General features: G+C 28.0%; 1 protein-coding gene across 1 annotated transcript in view; it reads right to left on the bottom strand.

Moving 5' to 3' along the window:
* LOC117171459 overlaps positions 1-17,905 on the bottom strand; it is a 190,082-nt gene that overhangs the window by 28,698 nt on the left and 143,479 nt on the right. Inside the window, exons 3-4 of the mRNA XM_033358799.1 lie at positions 13,382-13,626; positions 8,664-8,857 (exon numbers count right to left, since the gene is read on the bottom strand). Coding sequence (XP_033214690.1) covers positions 8,664-8,857; positions 13,382-13,626 — 439 coding nt within the window. The remainder of the gene's footprint in view (positions 1-8,663; positions 8,858-13,381; positions 13,627-17,905) is intronic.

The raw sequence follows: 17,905 nt of genomic DNA, 5'->3' as shown, positions 1-17,905 counted from the left end.
TCCGGGAAATATATTCCATCTTTTATTTTCGATCTTTATCTGACATCTTATTGGGTTCCATAGACAATCTTTTGACTTTGGTATTTACTGAATAAATTCTTTAGAACATAATTATTGTTGCTACTATATTGCTATTATTTCGAGTTAAAACAGATTACAGTTTCAGAAAATAAGTTGAATTTTCAACCCAGAAAGAATTTTTACAAAAAAGTTGGATTTTTGAACTAAAAAGTATAATTTTGTAGACAAAACTTTCATTTCAAGGCAAAAACATAATTTTTTAATAAAAAAGTTTATTTTCAGCTGATAAAGATAAGTTTTCAACCAAACAGTAGAATTCAAAATAAAATAAAATAAATTTTTAACGAAAGTTTTAATTTCTAACCAAATAATTAAAAATAAAATAAATAAAAAAATAATTAAATTTAAATAATTAAATTAGATGAATCTTCATCAGAGGAAGTTCAATTTCAACAGCAAAAAAGTTAATTTTTCAGTAAAAGATGAAATGTGAATCCAAAAAGATGAATTTTCTGAAAGAAACTGAATGTTCATCGAAAAAGTTATCACGTAAAAAATGATTTTTCTAAAAATAGTGAAATTTCAAAAAAAAAAATTAAAATTTTAATCAAATTGTTGAATTTAAAAAAAAATGAATAAATTTTCAATAAAACAATAAAATCCAAATTCAACCCAAAAGTTGAATTTAGAAAAACATGTAATTGACTTTTAACCAAATAGTTGAATCGGCAAACAAATAATTGTACTTGTCTGTAAAATAAAATAAATAATTTTTGACCAAATAGTCGAAATTTTTAACAAAAAATTTTAAACTCAAACCAAAAACATTTTCATTTAATAAAAAATAATATGACTTTGTAAAAAAAATATAAATAATTGTCTACAAAATAGTTTATTTTTCAAGGCAAAAGTAAGATATTTTAGAAAACATATGAAAAGAATAAACTCAAAAAGATGAACATTTAACAAAAAAAAAGCTAATCTTCAAATGAGAAAGATAGATTTCAACCGAACAATTCAATTATCATGTAAAAGAGACCAATTTTCCACAAAAGAGTAAAATTTTCAACCAAATAGTTAAATTTGTAACCAAGAAAAATGACTAACAATAAACGCAGCTTCGTGAAAAAAATGTTTAACAATATAATTGATTTTTTGACAAAATGTGACTTCCTAACAAAAAAGTTAATTTTTAACAAAATACTTTATAAAAAACAATTAATCATTTTTAACAAAACAGTTATTTTAATAACTGTTATTTGAAATTTGATGCAAAACTGGCGAGTTTCCTAAAAGAACACTTAATTATTTAAACAATTAATCGAATTTTCAAATGATGACAAAATTAATTTATAATCAAATAGTGGTATGAGAAAAAGATAATTATTTTCAATCAAACAGTTATATCTACAACAAAATATTGGACCTTTCAAGCAAAAGTGACAAATTTTCTAAATCAATATTTAAATTTTCCACAAATTAGTAGAGTTTTATATTTGCACCTGGGTTTTCGAATTTGTAACAAAAATATGCATTTTTAAATAAACAGTTGAAATTACATCCAAATAGTTGAACTTTTAAGCAAACGTGACGAATTTTTTTACAAAATAGTGGAACTGTTAACGATATATTTATTTCAACAAAGAGATTAATTTTAAATAAAAAAAGATGAATTTTCAACCAAGAAGGACTCAATTGATATCGAGAAAAGGTAATTGTTCCAAAAAATAGTTCAATCTTCAACCGAATAGTTGAATTTAAAGAAAAAGATGACTGATATTCAGTTGTACTAAGCCAAAAAGATATTAGTAGTATTATTCCAAACTCCTCTTAAAAATGTTTTAAACAAAAAATTTTTAAATGAATTTTTAAGAAAATAGTTCAATTTTCAAACAAAGAGATTAATTTCCAACTAAAATAATAAATCCTAAAACAATGCGATTTAAAAAAAAACACTATATAACCGAAAAGATTATTTTCAACCAAGATGATTCATTTTATAAAAATGTAATAATTTCAATCTCAACCATAGATGAATCTTGTACATAAACATGAATTTTTAAAAAAGAAATTCAATTATCCATCAATCATTTTGATTTTTAATTGAAAAAGATCAATTTTCAACAAAACCAGATAGTTTTTAACTAACGGAATATATTTTCAACTAAAAATATTATAGTAGATTGCAGACGAAATTTTACATTAAAGAGATGAATTTCCAACTAAAATGATGAATTCTAAATAAAAATTCAATTTCAATTAAATAATTCAACACAAAATACATTTTCTGATGTTATGTTTTTTGACTAGATAAATATCCCAAATATGTTGATGTTAATTTTTATTGTCTGCTAGAGAGTGATTTTTTCACAACTCAGAAAAAACAAATAATAATAAACAAATATTGATTTCAGACCAGAAGACAGAAAACAATTAACATCAAAATAGTTACGATATTTGTATGGTCAAAAACCATAACACAAAATAATGTTGATTTTTTATCTCATTTGTTAATAGCTTAGTTGGAAAGAGCACCAGACCGGCAATCTGAAATACCTAGGTTTGGATCCCAGTGGAGCTAGAAATTCATTTTTTCACAACTCAGAAATGAAAATCAATATTATAAAATTATTGATTTCAGATCATTAGACAGAAAACAATTGTCTTCAACATATTTACGATATTTATCTGGCTAAAAGACAACATAAAATTATGTATAATTTGTATCTCATCTTTTAGTAGCTTAATGGGAAAGAGCATCTGACCGGCAATCTGAAATACCTGAGTTCCAATCCTAGCAGAGCTAGAGTCATTCTTCCATAATCATGGAATGAAAATAAATATTCAAAAATATTGATTTCAGACTAGTAGACAGAAAACTATTAACATCAGCATATTTGGGATATTTATCTGGTCAAAAAACGAACACAGAATAATGTTTAATTTTTATCTCATATGCCAGTAGCTTAGTGGGAAAGAGCATCCGACTAATAATCTGAAATACCTAGGTTTGGATCCCAGTGGAGCTAGAAATTCATTTTTTCACAACTTAGAAATGAAAATCAATATTAAAAAATGATTGGTTTAACATCATTAGACAGAAAACAATTGTCTTCAACATATTTACGATATTTATCTGGTCAAAAAACATAAGATAATATGATGGATAATTTTTATTTTATTTTTTAGTAGCTTAGTGGGAAAGAGTATTTGACCGGCAATCTAAAATACCTGAGTTCCAATCCCAGCAGAGCTTTAGTCATTTTTGAATAACTTTGGAAGGAAAATAAATATTAAAAAAATATTGATTTCAGACTAGTAGATAGAAAGCTATTAACATCAGCATATTTAGGATATTTATCTGGTCAAACACTAGAACACAGAATAATGTTGAATGTTTATCTCATATGTCAGTAGCTTAATGGGAAGGAGCATCCATCTAGCAATATGAAATACCCGTGTTCGGATCCCAGCGGAGGTAGACACTCATTTTTACTACTTAGAAATGAAAATCAATAATAAAAAAGTATTGATTTCAGACCAGTAGATAGAAAACAATAAACATCAACATAGTTACGACATTTATCTGGTCAAAAACCATAACATAAAATTATGTATAATTTTGATCTCGCCTCTAAGCAGCTTAGAAAGAAAGAGCTTCAGAACGGTAATCTGAAATGCTTGGGTTCGAATCCCAGGAAAAAAAGAAAGTGATTTTTGACAACTTTAGAATGATAAACAAGATTAAGAATATTGATTTCCGACCAGTAGACAGAAAATAATTAACATCAAAATCTTTAGGATATTTATCTGGTCAAAAACCATAATAAAAAATAATTTTTATTTCAATCTCTTCCTTCCATAGCTTAGTGGGTCAAAGCATCAGATTGGCAATCTGAAATACCTGGGTTCGATTCCCAGCGGTACCTGAAAGACACTTTTTCAGAGCTTGGAAATGAGAATCAATATTAAAAAAAATATTCATTTTGTACCAGTAGACAAAAAACATTTAACATCAACATATTTACGATAATTATCATTTTAAAACCCACACCATGACATAATGCATAATTTGTATCTCATCTGTCAGTAGCTTAGTGGGAACGAGAATCATAATGGCAATCGCAAATACTTAGCTTCGAATCCCAGTGAAGCCAGTCATTTTTTCACAACTTAGAAATGAAAATCAATATTAAAAAATACTGATTTCAAACCAGTAGACAAAAAAAATTACTATCAGTGAATTCTGTCCAAAATTTTAGTTTTTAACTAAAAATGTTATTTTTATAAAAATGGAATTGTTGAATTATTTTCCTCTTTGATCGAGGGGAAATAGTATAAAGCTGAAGTCTGCTGTAAGTAAATCAAGACACATTGTTTCTAGATGCAAAACCACAAAGAGAGATGTTAGCAGTATGACCACACATTCCTTTTCTTCTTTTTGTAAATGAACCAGAATGTTGGAGGCTGTTATTTATCGCATAAATGGAAATGAAATGGCCTAACCGCGGTTCTCTTTTGCGGTCGACTACAGTTGCACGGGTTCAGATGCTCAGCTTTTTTCTACCTTACACTCTTACAGTAACGTAGAATTCTTCACTTCAAATAGTCCTTGTGGCCAGACCGCAGAATTTGCGCTTTGTTCCGATTTTTTATCAAAGCTATCCAAGGGTAACGTCCTACTTAAATTATCTGGAACTTCCTCTTTCTGAATTTTACTAATACAGTAAAACTCTTCTATAGCACCGATTTTGGGGCTGAAGGTGGGTGGGACAAACTCATTATAGCCCGCTCCGCTTTTGTTTGTTCATGCCTGAGTGCTCGCTTGAGTGACGGCCACAGACTCCGCGCACCCCGCGCAACTACTGTTACACCTACCTGCGGTGCCGAGTCAATTCTCGGAAAGGCTATAAAAGGGAGGGCTATTGAAAGGTTTCACTTTAATTTAAAAAAATTGTATTTGATATCTTTTTAAAATAGTATAGTTTTAAATTTAAAGACCATTTCCTGACCCTATAATCATAGGGGAAATGAAAAAACTTCGTCACACTACTTTGAAGACTTTTCACTCCTCACTTTTTCGTCACAGATCGTCACAGAAGAATTTTACTTCGATTTTTTTTCTACTTTTTTTTTAGAAATTCCGTAAATACAATACAAAATGGAAATACTGGAATAAATTATTAAAGTATAGGTATCATATCCAATTCAATATGAAACAGCTAAGATTTCAAGTAGAAATATATTGCATTCGAGAAAAAAATAGTTGAGTTTTCAACGAACAAAAAAATTATTTAGAAACAACAGTTGGATGAAGAACTATTATTTGAACTTGCAAGCTGAAGAGACGAATTTTTAAAAGAATTTTTGAATTTTGAACCTTCACAGATGAATTTTTAAACAAAAATGATTTAAGTCTAATTAGAAAAGGGTTGCATTTTAAATCAAATAGTCAGATCCTTAAATAAAAATGACAAATTGTTTACAAAACTGTTGAATTTCTAACAAAGAAAAAGAAAATTTCCACCAAGAACCTTTTTTTTACCAACGAAGATGAATTTTCAATCTAAAAAAGGTAAATTCCTAATCGACGAATAAAAATTTTCATTAAAGCAGTTCATTTTTCTACGAAAAAAGGGGATTTATTAACGAAGTCGTTGCATTTTTAACAAAATGATAATATTTTAATATTAAAATATAATTTTAATATTTCAGGCAAAATTGTTGAATTTTCAACAAGAATAATGAATCTTTAATTAAAAGTTAATTCTCACCAAAGATTTTAAACTTTTAACCAGGCAGTTGAGCTTTTAGTAAAAATATATTACTTTTTAACAAAAAATGTAATAATTGGTATTTCAAACAAAAAAGACGAATTTAAAGAATAATTAATATCCTTGAACGAAATAGATAATTTCGTGAGCAAGAAATTTTATTTTTAACCAAAAAAGATGACATTTCTAATAAAATGGATTCATTTTCAAATGACACAGACACATTTTTAATCAGTAGAGATGAATTCTTAATCAATTTTATTATCAACCAAACAGTTGAATTTACAATAAAAAATCTTTGCTTTCTCATCCGAATAGTTCAGCCCAAAAAGAGGGATTTTTCAGAAGAAAATTTAATTTCCAATTTAAAAGGATGAAAACTAATCATCAAATATTTAAAATAATGATAAAATTCCTTGAAAACAGTATAGTTTCCAAAAAATAAAATTTATTTATAAAAGAAAATAGAAATCTCAACTAAAACTTTGATTCTTCAAAACAAAAGAAAAAAATGGGTAACAAAGAAGATCCTTTGTACACCAAGTATTTAAATTTTCAATAATAAAGATAATAGTGGATATTTCAAACGGAGAAGGATGTTTAATTTTGAATAAAAAAAAGTCGAATTTAACCAAAAAAAGAAAAATTCTTAATGAAATATGTAAAAGTTCATATACACACCAAAAAAATATTTTTATTATAAATAAAGACAATTAATTTACTTAAAAAATGTAAATTTTTAACAAGGAATTTGAATCCTGAACTAAAAAAGATGAATTTTCAACAAAAAAAGCTTAACCAAAAGAAAAAAATGGTTCCAAAAGAGATTAATTGTTAAAACAAGAAAGGAATTTTTTCAATCATGAAAGATTATTCAGTCAAAAAAGAGAAAAACTGTCATTCAAATTGTTGAATTTTCAAATCAAAGAGGTGAATTCTCTGGAAAACAATTGAATATACAACACAAAAATATTAATTTTGAACCATAAAAATAAATTTTAAATAAAATTTTTCAATCTACGACACAGGAAGATAAATTTTAACCCACATAATTTATTTCTTCAATAAGAAGGAAACATTTTCAACCAAAAAGGACAGTTTTTGATCAAACAGTTAAGTTTTTAACCAAAGAGGGAAATTTTGTTAATAACAAAAAATAATGAAATTATTAAATTTTAATCGAAAAAGACGAATTCGCTACAAAACAGTCGAATTTTTAAACAGCAAGTTTTAACCAAGGTCAATTGAAAAAAATGCAACAAAAAATTAAATAGTTAAAGATTGAGGCATAAAACGTAATTTAAAAAAATTAACTAAATAAACAAATGTTTGACGAATAAGGTACATTTTGAACAAAATAATTTAACTATCCACCTAGATATTCAATTCTCGATCAAGAAAATAAATGGTGCACCAAAAGAGACAAATTGACAACAATATAAATAAATTTTAAACTAAAAAAGATACATTTTCTAATAATAATTAATATTTTGGATTAAAAAGGGAAATTTTCAAAAAATAAAAAAAGAATCTGAAGAAAAAAGTTAATTTTGCAACCAAAGAAATAAATTTATACACTAAGAAGACAAAGTTTCTATAAAAGATTTTAAATTTCATCCCAAATAAATTTTGCAGTCAAAAAATAAAAAAAACAAATTTTCCTGAATTGTTTAGGCTTAAGAGAGTTATCTACAAAACAGTTGAATTTCTAAAGAAAGCAAACTGAAGAAGATTATTATATAATTAAAAACAGAATATTTAAAAAATACTGAAAAAGTAACACTAAAAATAATACTAAAAATATTAGAATATAATAAAAAATTAATTTAATAAAAAAATTTTAACGAATTTTTATCTAAATCGTTAAATCTGCAACCATCAAATAAATTTGTTAAAAATGTATTCAACCTTCAACCAAGAAGTTAAATATTAGTTACAAAAACATGCGTTTTTAATGAAAAATTCAATAGTAGATTTTTCTAATAAAAAATTTACTTTTCAATCAAATATTTAAATCTTTAACCAATGCAAAAAATTTTGAATAAGTGATTCAACTTTCAACCCAGTAGTCAAATATTCAACCAAAAAAATATGAATTTCGCATAAAAATTCAATTATACAATATTCACATAAAAAAATTCTATTTACAACCAAAAATGAAATTGTTAAATTTTCAGTTATATAAAGTATTTTTTAATCGAAAATTAATTTTTATTAAGATAGTTACATGTTTAGAGAATAAAATTAATTTTTAACAAAGAGTTCAACTTTAAACCAAGTATTTCAATTTTCGACCAAAGAAGATGACTAAAAATTAAAACAGTCGAATTTTTAACGAAATAATTAAATTTTAAACAAAATATTCGAATGTTTAATTAAAGAAGAAGGAACATTCAGAACCAAATACGGACTTTTTAATTAAAAAGATTAACCTTGCAACCACAAATACAGTGAAACACTTCAATAGACCTCCCTTCTATAGCCATTCCGAGAATTGATGCCGCGCCGTAGGTTAATTCACACTCAAGGTCAGCCCCAAAATCGGCGCTATAAAATAGTTTCACTGTAGTTGCATTTTCTTATAGATTTCTATTACATCAGTTTGAATTCAAGAGAGAAAATCAGAAGTCTCTTGAAAATAGGGGAAAAAGAGGAATTCTTAAAAAACAGAAAACAAAATGGAAATAAGTGGAATAGAGGAAGTAGTCTTGTCACTGAACAAATTCCTCCAGAACTGTATAAACTTTGATTTGACTCTCTAGAAAATTCTCTGATTCTTTTAGGTATTTCTCGTTTGTAATTCCCTGATTGCCCAGAATTCCCTGACCTATAATAACCTTGAAATAACTCTAAACTTGTTGTTCTTACCTCTAAAATCAAGCTGTATGACGTCAAGGTCTGCAATGACCATTGGTGGTTTCGATGCCGTTTTTTCGTAGTCGTTGAACCATTCACATCGCAACCTTTTTGCTTCATCCCAAACCTCAAGTAGATCCTTATCGTATTGGACTACTACAGTATTCTCATAAAACTGGCCATGCATATCCGGTTTCGTACCACACCTGTAACACAAAAGATTAAAAGTTAGCCTCTACAGATTACCTTCCCGCAATAAATATAAACCAACAGACAAATAAATCTGATTAAGAACAAACTGAATTATCAGAATCATCTTTTAATTGGTCTTTTCTGAGAGATTAATTCTACCAACTCCTGGTGAAATGAGGAGTTTCATTCGATCAGGAATTATTGATAGATAACTTTCATGTGATTATCATCCTAATTGCTGATTGGATTCTGTTGAATATTGAAAGTTAACTCTAGCCACTGGGGTCAAATTGATTTGATAAGGATAGTGATGACCGAGATTAGATTTTACGATCCTGTGCCTAACTGTTGCGACGCTCGAGTTGATAATTAGAACTGGAACACACTTTCATTAATCGATGCGCGTGCTAAATGTTACGACCCTGATTGCGAATCCAGAGGAAAGGTGCTTAGCGCACTTAGGAGTAATAGGAGAATTGAATTGAATGAATGAATTGTATTAGTTTAATTAATTAAATTAATGAGATCACTCCATCCAGCGCCTAATGAACCTCGATAAGATCGCTCTTGATTCAAGCATTTCTGATTCTGATGAAGATCAACAATCCGATAAATAGGTTTGATTGTTTATAAAGTGTTTCCCTTCACTCTGAATTGTTCCGCGTTTAGAGATCTAAGTAAAGTTCGAGTTTTCATATTTTTATAGTAAAAATTGGAATTTTTAAGTGACATGTATAAAGGGAGTGAAGAAGAACATGCCAGCTCAGTATTCTTCTAGAGGAAATTCGGAGGATTCTGGACATGTTGCTGGACGTAATTCTGTAGAAAGAGCTTCACAGGTAATCTTGGCGGTTCCTGCACACAAACCTGCCCAAGTTATCTTAAGGGTTCCTGCACAGGAACAAAAACAGGTAATCTTGACGGTTCCTCCACACGAACCACTACAGATAACCTGAGCGGTTCCTGCACACGATCCTGCACAGCTAATCTTAACGGTTTCTGCACATAGACCTTCACAGGTGAGTTAACGGTTCATGTGCAGGAATTTGGCGAAGGAAGCTGTACACGATCCTGCAATGGAGCCTGCAATGACTTACGAACCTTTCGAATGATCGAGTATGGGTTCCTGTATACGTTCCTGTACATTGTAAAGGTTCCTTTGCCAAGTAAATTGAGGAGCGGGTTCCTCTACAGAAACACGAATGGGCATTCCTTTGCAGGATCATGTGAAGTTTCATTCATAAAATTTCTGTACAGGATCCGTCAAGATCACTTTCACAGGTATCATGTGCAGCTTCATGTAAAGGAACATGTCCAGGATCCTCTGCGGTTCCTGCACGGAAATTTTTAGCTGGGAAAAGACGAATTTCGAACAAAGCGGCTAATTTTTAGAAGAAAAAAGATAATTCAATAGCGACGAAATTCAATTTTTTACAAAATGATCAACTTTTCAAAAAAAAAAAATAATGGGATTTTCAACTATAACAATGAATCATCAATGAAAAATTAAATTTGTAACAAAAATGTTCAACTTTCAACCAACTAGTTGAATTTTCAAAGAAAAAATATTAATTTTCAACGAATAATGTAATAGTCGATATTTGAACTAAAAAGACGAATTTTCAAAAAAGTTGTTTAATCCTCAAATGAACCCGAAATGCTTACCAGGTGATTCTTCTTTGGCTAAAAGATATTGAAGAACAATTTAATCAACAAAAAAAAATTAATGGTTACGTTTTCATCTGACCAGTTAAACTTTAATGAAAAAAAATTAATTTTTTAGATGACCGTTAAATCTTCAATGCCAGAAGTTGAATTTTAAAGTAGAGGAGACCATTTTCTTAAAACATTTTTTATTTAAAACCAAATTTAAGTTTTTATCCAATTTGTTGAATTTTTAAGTCAAAAAGGAAAATATTTTACAAGGGAGTTTAATTTTTCACCGAGAAAGATGAATTTTTAAACAAAAAAGATTTCTTTCCAACCAGAAGATTTTCTATCCAAAAATATAAATTTTCTATCCAAACGGAAAAATCTTCAACAAAAGAGTTGAATTTGGACTTAAGTATAAAGATTCTTTTTTAACAGAAAAGTTAAATTTTCAACTAAATAATTAAATCTTACGCCAGGCCAGCTGAAGTTTTAACGAAAACTGTTTAATTTTTACCAACAAATTTTATTTACAAACATAAGGGATGAATTTTAAAACAAGAAATTTGAATTTTCGGAACAAAAGACAAGTTTAAAAAATATATAATAATTAAGCTCTGAACAAAACACTTTTCTTTTTTTTTAAATAGCTACATTTTCAACATAAAAAGATGATTTTGGAACCAAATTGTTAAATGTTCAAATAAAAAATATAGGTTTTTAACTAAAAATAAAATGGTTAAATTTTCAGTGGAAAAAAAATAATTTTCAACGAAAATAAAAACAAGTTATGAATCAATTAATTTCAATGAGGAAAGACGAATTTTTAATACAATATTTGAATCTTCAAATAAATAAATCAATTGGGAAACAAAAAAATAAAAAGATTGATTTTTTACACAAATGGAATCATTAAATGTTGAGTTTATAAGTCTAGTTTTCATCTAACAGAAACTATTTTTCTGCCTCTTGAATTGAACTAGACCGAAAATTTTCTTTACTTCAACAAAGTACATGGATTTTCAACTAAACGGTTTATTTTTCAATTAGAAATGATAAATTTTAACCAAAAATGTAACAGTGAAACATTCAGATCAAAAACTAATTTCCAATCAAGTAAACGAATGTTTGACCAAATATTTCAATTATCAACTAACATATTAAATTTCTAAGCAAGTAAATGAATTTTTAACCAAAATTATAAATCTTCAAGAAAAAAATTACTTGTTATCAAGGTAAATCGAAATTCAACCGAACAGTTAAAGTGAAAACCAAAAACGATCAATTCTAAACCCCTGAAAGAAAATTCAACAAAAGAGTGGGATTTTTTACCATAAAGATGAATTTTCAACTGGATTAATGGATCTTCTATCAAAAAATAAACTTTTGACAAAATAGTTTAATTTTTAATTAAATAATTAAATTGAAATTTTCTAAATGATGAATCATTTGCAAAATTAATAATGTTTCAACAAAAGAGCTGAATTTTCGACCAGAAAGATTTTTCAGTCAGGAAAGAATAAAATCTTATTAAAAATGTTACATTTATAAGTGAAAAAATTTATTTTCTACTGAAACAATAAATTTTCATTCAAAGAAAATAAATTATTAACAACGAATAGTTGATTTTTCAACCAAAGAGGATGCATTTCCAACAAAATAGTAGAATGTTCAACACAAACAGATCAATTTTTACAAGATAAGATGAATTTCTTACCAAAAAAGATTTTTCTCTTAAGAGAGAAGAGAAAATTCAACCAAATTTCTGAATTTTTAACCGGAAAAGATGAACTTATTATTAGAGGAGTGGAATTTTGAACCAAGACTAAATTTTTACTAAATAGTTAATTTCTCGATCAAAAAAAGATTTTCCATTCAAGAAAGAAAAATATTCTTAAATTCGGAAACAGAAAAGATATATTTTCTACAAAATAGAAGAATTTTCAACAAAAAATATAATAGAAGACTTTTGAAACAAAAGAAATAAACAATTAACTTTGAAGCAAAAATAGTTGGATTTTCTTTTTTTTCCAAATCACCCTTTTTATTTTGGACATTTTTCCTTGAATAAAAGTACCTACGTTCTTCAGAAAGGTTTTGGAAATATTCAATAAATATTTACTTTTTTAAATTATTATTTAATAATTTATTATTGTAAACACTGCATTAAATTTTGAGTCGGAGTGGTTGAATGGTAAGAAAAAAATAACTTCCTTAACGACAAAAAGGAGGATATTATATATTTTGTTGAAAAATTATTATTAAATGTTATTATTATTGATTTTTATCATTATATCATATAAAATTATTAGTAAAATTAAATTACATGAAATGTGTAAACTGGATCAGGTGACTGCAACCCGGCATACAGTATTAGCTGTCGCGTTGCATTTTACAAGCGCAAGAAAAAACGTTCAATTTCCAATTACAAAAAAACCTGCACGAATAAATTTTTTTGGAAAGACCGCTATGGTACTTAGAGTAAATTTGCCTTCAGATTATGTGTTTAAAATAGTATATTAAAAAATGCATTTTTGCAGACGTATTATGGATTTGGATAAAACCCCCGTCGTTTTAAGGCCCTTAAATCGAGACTACACAAAGAGTTTTAAACTAAGCAGAATTTTAGGGCATAAAGCAATGAAAATTTAAGTTTTTAAGATTAAATATTTTTGTTATCAACCATTTTTATTTTTCTAAAACTAATTTAATTTAGATTCAAAGTTTCTTTTATTAAGAGAATTGATCTGTAGGTTCTTTCCCTAAGTTTTCAAAATCTTAGTAAAATTTTGTTGGTGGCACTAAAAAGAAGTTTATAAGGGGGGGGGGGGGTTTGGACAGAAAAGATCTTCTAAAAGAAAATTAACTAAAATTATTTTAAAAATTACCTTGCGTATGCTATCCGAAAGGAAAAAAAATTTTGACCCGTTGATGGTGGAACGTAGACGCAACGGGGATCCGCATGTTGACCTTTGGAGGAGACAATTCCTTCGAAGGGTTGTGAAAATGAAAGATGTACATCCATGTGGTCCTTCCCACACATTACTTCGAGTGACTGTATTGCTGGCATTCCCTCTGGCCTCTCCAGTGGCCAGAGATCTCCGCTGCTACTAACGTTTTTCAAGCCAACCAACTGAAATTAAGAAAAAGAGAATTTTATTAGTAATTTCTCAGACTCTCATGACTAACAAATTTATTTAAACTTGGCGTAAATAGCCTGCGAAATTCCTTCCCTCCTGTGGAAGAAACCCCTTCTAAAAATGCGGTCCAACAGATTAATTTTCAAGAAAATATATAAAATTTCACTAAAAACAGTCTAATCTGGATTTAGTGATTCTGGATTTAGTGTCTCCGAGAATTTAGTGTCTCACGCGCCGCGGGAAAGCGTGCGAGGTGCTGCGCAGGTTTTGCGGTGTTCACTCAGGCGTGACAAAACATAATAAGATACATAAATGAAAGATAGTAGTTCTAAGATTCTGGATTTATGGCAACCGAGAACCTCAAAACAGATACTTAATTTAGATTTGACTACAGTTAAATTGCCAACCATAGAAGGGTTTAATTTTCCACCAAAAATACCGATTAAAAAAAAGAATGAATATTCAACGAAGTAGTTGAATTTTTAACTAAAAAGATGGATTTTCAACCAAATAGTTTGGTTTTTAACTGAAAAATATTTTAGTTGAAAAAATTTCGATAAAAGAAACAGTGGTTGAATTTTTAACTATAGACATGATTGTTTAACTAAAACTGAATATTTAAATTATATAATTTAATTTTAAGTTAAAAATAAATTTTCAACTAAGATTATAAATCTTAAGCCAGATAAATAATGACTTTTTATCAAAATTGTAATAGTTTATGTTTTAAACAAAAAAGAATTCTAAAATTTTGAAGCCGAAACATTTTTATTTAACTCAATAAGAGGAATTTTTAACAATACAGTTGACGTATCAACTAAAGGGATCATGTTTAACACAATTGTTCAATTTTCAACAAGCTAGATTATCTTCATCCGAACAATGTTTTAACTAAAATATACAATTTTATTCAAGAAAATGAATCTTAAATTTCCAAATAAAAAAATTAATTTTGTACCAAAAGACAAGAAGGACTTAACAAAAAAATAGTTTAATATTCAAGTAAAGAGATGAATGTTCAGATAAAATGAAGCATCTCCAACCAAGGAAAATTTTTTTATTAAGATTTGAACAATGTATTTTAATTTTCCACCAAGTAATTGAATTGTGAAAAAAATATTTTCATTCAATAAGATTAATTTTCTGCTATTGCAGACGAATTTTCAAACAAATATATGAATTTTCAACCAAAAAATTTAATTGTCCACTAAATGTTTGAATTTGCTACCGAAGTAGTTGAATTAAAAAAAAAAAAATAATAAATCCAGAAATTTGAAACGGATAATTTTAAAAAATCTAAATATTTACCAAAAAAATATATATTATGAACAAACTTGTTTTATTTTAACCAAAAAGTTAAACTTTCAACAAAATATTTTAAAACTAAAATAAAAATCAATTTTAAACCAAAAACATGAGTTTTCAAGCAAGAGAATTAATTTTCGACCAATAAACACGAATTTTTAACAATATTTATCAATTAATAATTTACTACCAAAAAAGATCAATTAAAAAAAAATGCATGAATTTTTCACCAAACAAATTTAATTTTCAATAGAATAATTCAGTTTCTAATGAAAAGATAACTTTTTAAGCAAGAATCCTAAAGTTAAAAAAATGAATTTCCACAAAATACATAAATTTTCAACAAAAAAAGATAAATTTTTACCAGAAATGTTTTAGTTTAATTTACAGTTGAAAGAATTAATTTTTAAGTAGATAATTTCTTGATAACTTGTGATATTTTCAAACAAAATCATCAGTTTTTTACAAAGAAAATTAATTTTCCTCCGAAAATGACGAATTTTCAGACAAATTCATGAACTTTCAACTAAATTGGTGATTTGTTCACCAAAAAGCTTACTTAAAAAAAAACTATTATCATATATATTATGAATCTTTAGCAACAAAATGAACTTTTAACCTGATTATAATATTTCATCTGTTAAAGAAGGAAGATTTAAATTTCGAATCAAAAACATTTTCATTAAAAAAAAATTAAAAAGAATGTGCCACAAAAAGGATAATTTTTGATAAAATTTTTTTTTTTTCAACAAGGTACATTAATTTTTAACTAAATAGTTAAAATTTTAACAAAATATACATTTTTATTCATGATGATTAATTTTTTATCGGAAAAAATGAATATTCAATCAAATAGATGAATTTTCAATTAAAAAACATTAATTTAGTACCAAAAATGCAAAAGATAAATTTTCAATTGAAAATATTAATTTGGTATAAAAAAAACGAATTTAAAAAAAAGAGTTAAATTTTCAAAAAAAGAGATGAATCTGTCACTAAAATTATGCATCTTATTATATATGGTATATGATGCAAAATGCATCTCCAACCAAAAAAATACAGTAGGTTTTCAACAAGTTAGAAGAATGGAATATTTAAATTTTCCATGAAAAATGATAAATTTTAAGCTGAAATAGTTAAAATGTGGTTAAAAGCTAAATTTTTATGAGGGGAAACTAGTGTAGGTCAATTTTAAGATTAGGGCATTTGAATTTATTTCAATTTGCAAACAATTCCTTAAAGTTTGAACAAAAACGTTTCCTAGCACCGGAAATTTATTGATCGATTTGATCTGGATTCAACTGGAATAAGTCTTCATCATAAAAGTTTCAGTCTGAATAAAAAACAGTATTAAAAAAGAAGGGGAAGAGTCGTGGAACGTCCGTCAGAAGTGATAATTTCATATGATGTAAATTCAAGTCTTTTTTCTTTGAACTCTTTTTACATAAAATATAGTTGACATGCACTTTAAATTACATAAGACTTGAGTAATCAGACACAAAATTGTAAATCAATCCACACAAGTATACGAACAACGACCTTCCATAAGAGCGCATGCGGCCACACACTGCTATATGATCACAAGCCGCTATACACTGCTATATGAGCGCATGCCGCTATACTCTGTTAATACTCTCGGAGTTTTATCGAGAGTGTGAGAGCGAAGGATGGGAACCAGGAGATCGAGCGAGAGAGAGGGGGGTGTCGAGAGAGGGGTGAGTGTGAGAGAAGTGGAAGAAGCGAAGGAGAGATAGACAGGGAGGGAAAGATTTAATCAAGTGGGAAAAGCGAAGGAGAGGTAGAAAAGAAGAAGAAGAAGAAGCATTACCCTGGAATTGTTACCCTAGAAGTGTTACCCTTGAAGAGTCACCCAGTTAGGCAAGTTCATACCGTACTATAAAAAGTAAGTACTTTGAAAAAAAATGTTTTGGTAGATATCCGATTCGTTTTTGGTTTAAAAGTTTAAATTTTGCTGATGATTCGGATTCATTCTGATCAGATATCACGGATTCATCCGGATTAAAAAGCAGTATTTTTCATTCCGTTAGAATCTGAATCCTGCACAGGCGCTATTTAGTCTGAATTGAGATGTTACATAAATAAGGGTCATCGAATTAAAATAAACTGCTAAAGGCGACAAGGTCTTTGTGAGATTTCTCAGCCTCGCAACCTTGCTCTAGGAGAACTGGTTGATTATTACCTGGAGTACATAAATAATAATTTACATACATGAACCCGAAGCAGATTACATTGAATCTCGTAAATCTAGCCGGCTCAAGTCGGGCACATTCGCGAGCGTATCTTAATACCAAGGCAAACTCAAAGATGTATCTGATTAATACAATGTTCATACGCTTTACGATGCCGACACTCGAAAAGTATTGTGGTTTTTTGCTATCTTAATTGCCTCGTATTTCAGTTACATTAGTATTTTTAGAACTAGTTTCAACTTTGCTTGCTATTTTTTTTTAAAGTACTATTGGTACTACTATTGATCAAAATTGCAAAATTCTTTAGAATAATTTTGACAAATCCCTTAGAAGGCTTATTGAGTCAAACGAGCCTTATATCAAGTATTTAAAATAAATAGGGAACGTTTGAGGAAGTAAATAAAAAAATAATTGAAAATTTGGTAAATTCAAGCTTGTAATCCCCTTTTTAAAATAAGTCCAAAAGCATAAAAAAATATTTACTGATCCTCGAGTTATCATGAAAAATGTGGAAACGTGACCAATACGAAAATTTGTTTTTCGAGTAGCATGGAAATGGGTATTATGGGCGTGGGTATGAGGGGCGTGGCCGTGATAGGCGTGAGCATAATGAGCGTGGGCACAATGGGCATGAACATGAAGGGCGTGAGCATGATGGGCGTGAGAATAGTGGGCGTGAGTATAGTGGGGGTAAGCATGATGGGCGTGGGAATTCAAAGTCAAGTAAATCCACATTAATTATCGAATTATTATATCA

Source organism: Belonocnema kinseyi, chromosome 4 (assembly GCF_010883055.1).
Source record: "Belonocnema kinseyi isolate 2016_QV_RU_SX_M_011 chromosome 4, B_treatae_v1, whole genome shotgun sequence".
In the NCBI taxonomy this organism is placed as follows: domain Eukaryota; kingdom Metazoa; phylum Arthropoda; class Insecta; order Hymenoptera; family Cynipidae; genus Belonocnema; species Belonocnema kinseyi.
This window is presented reverse-complemented; position numbering and strand designations above follow the sequence as displayed.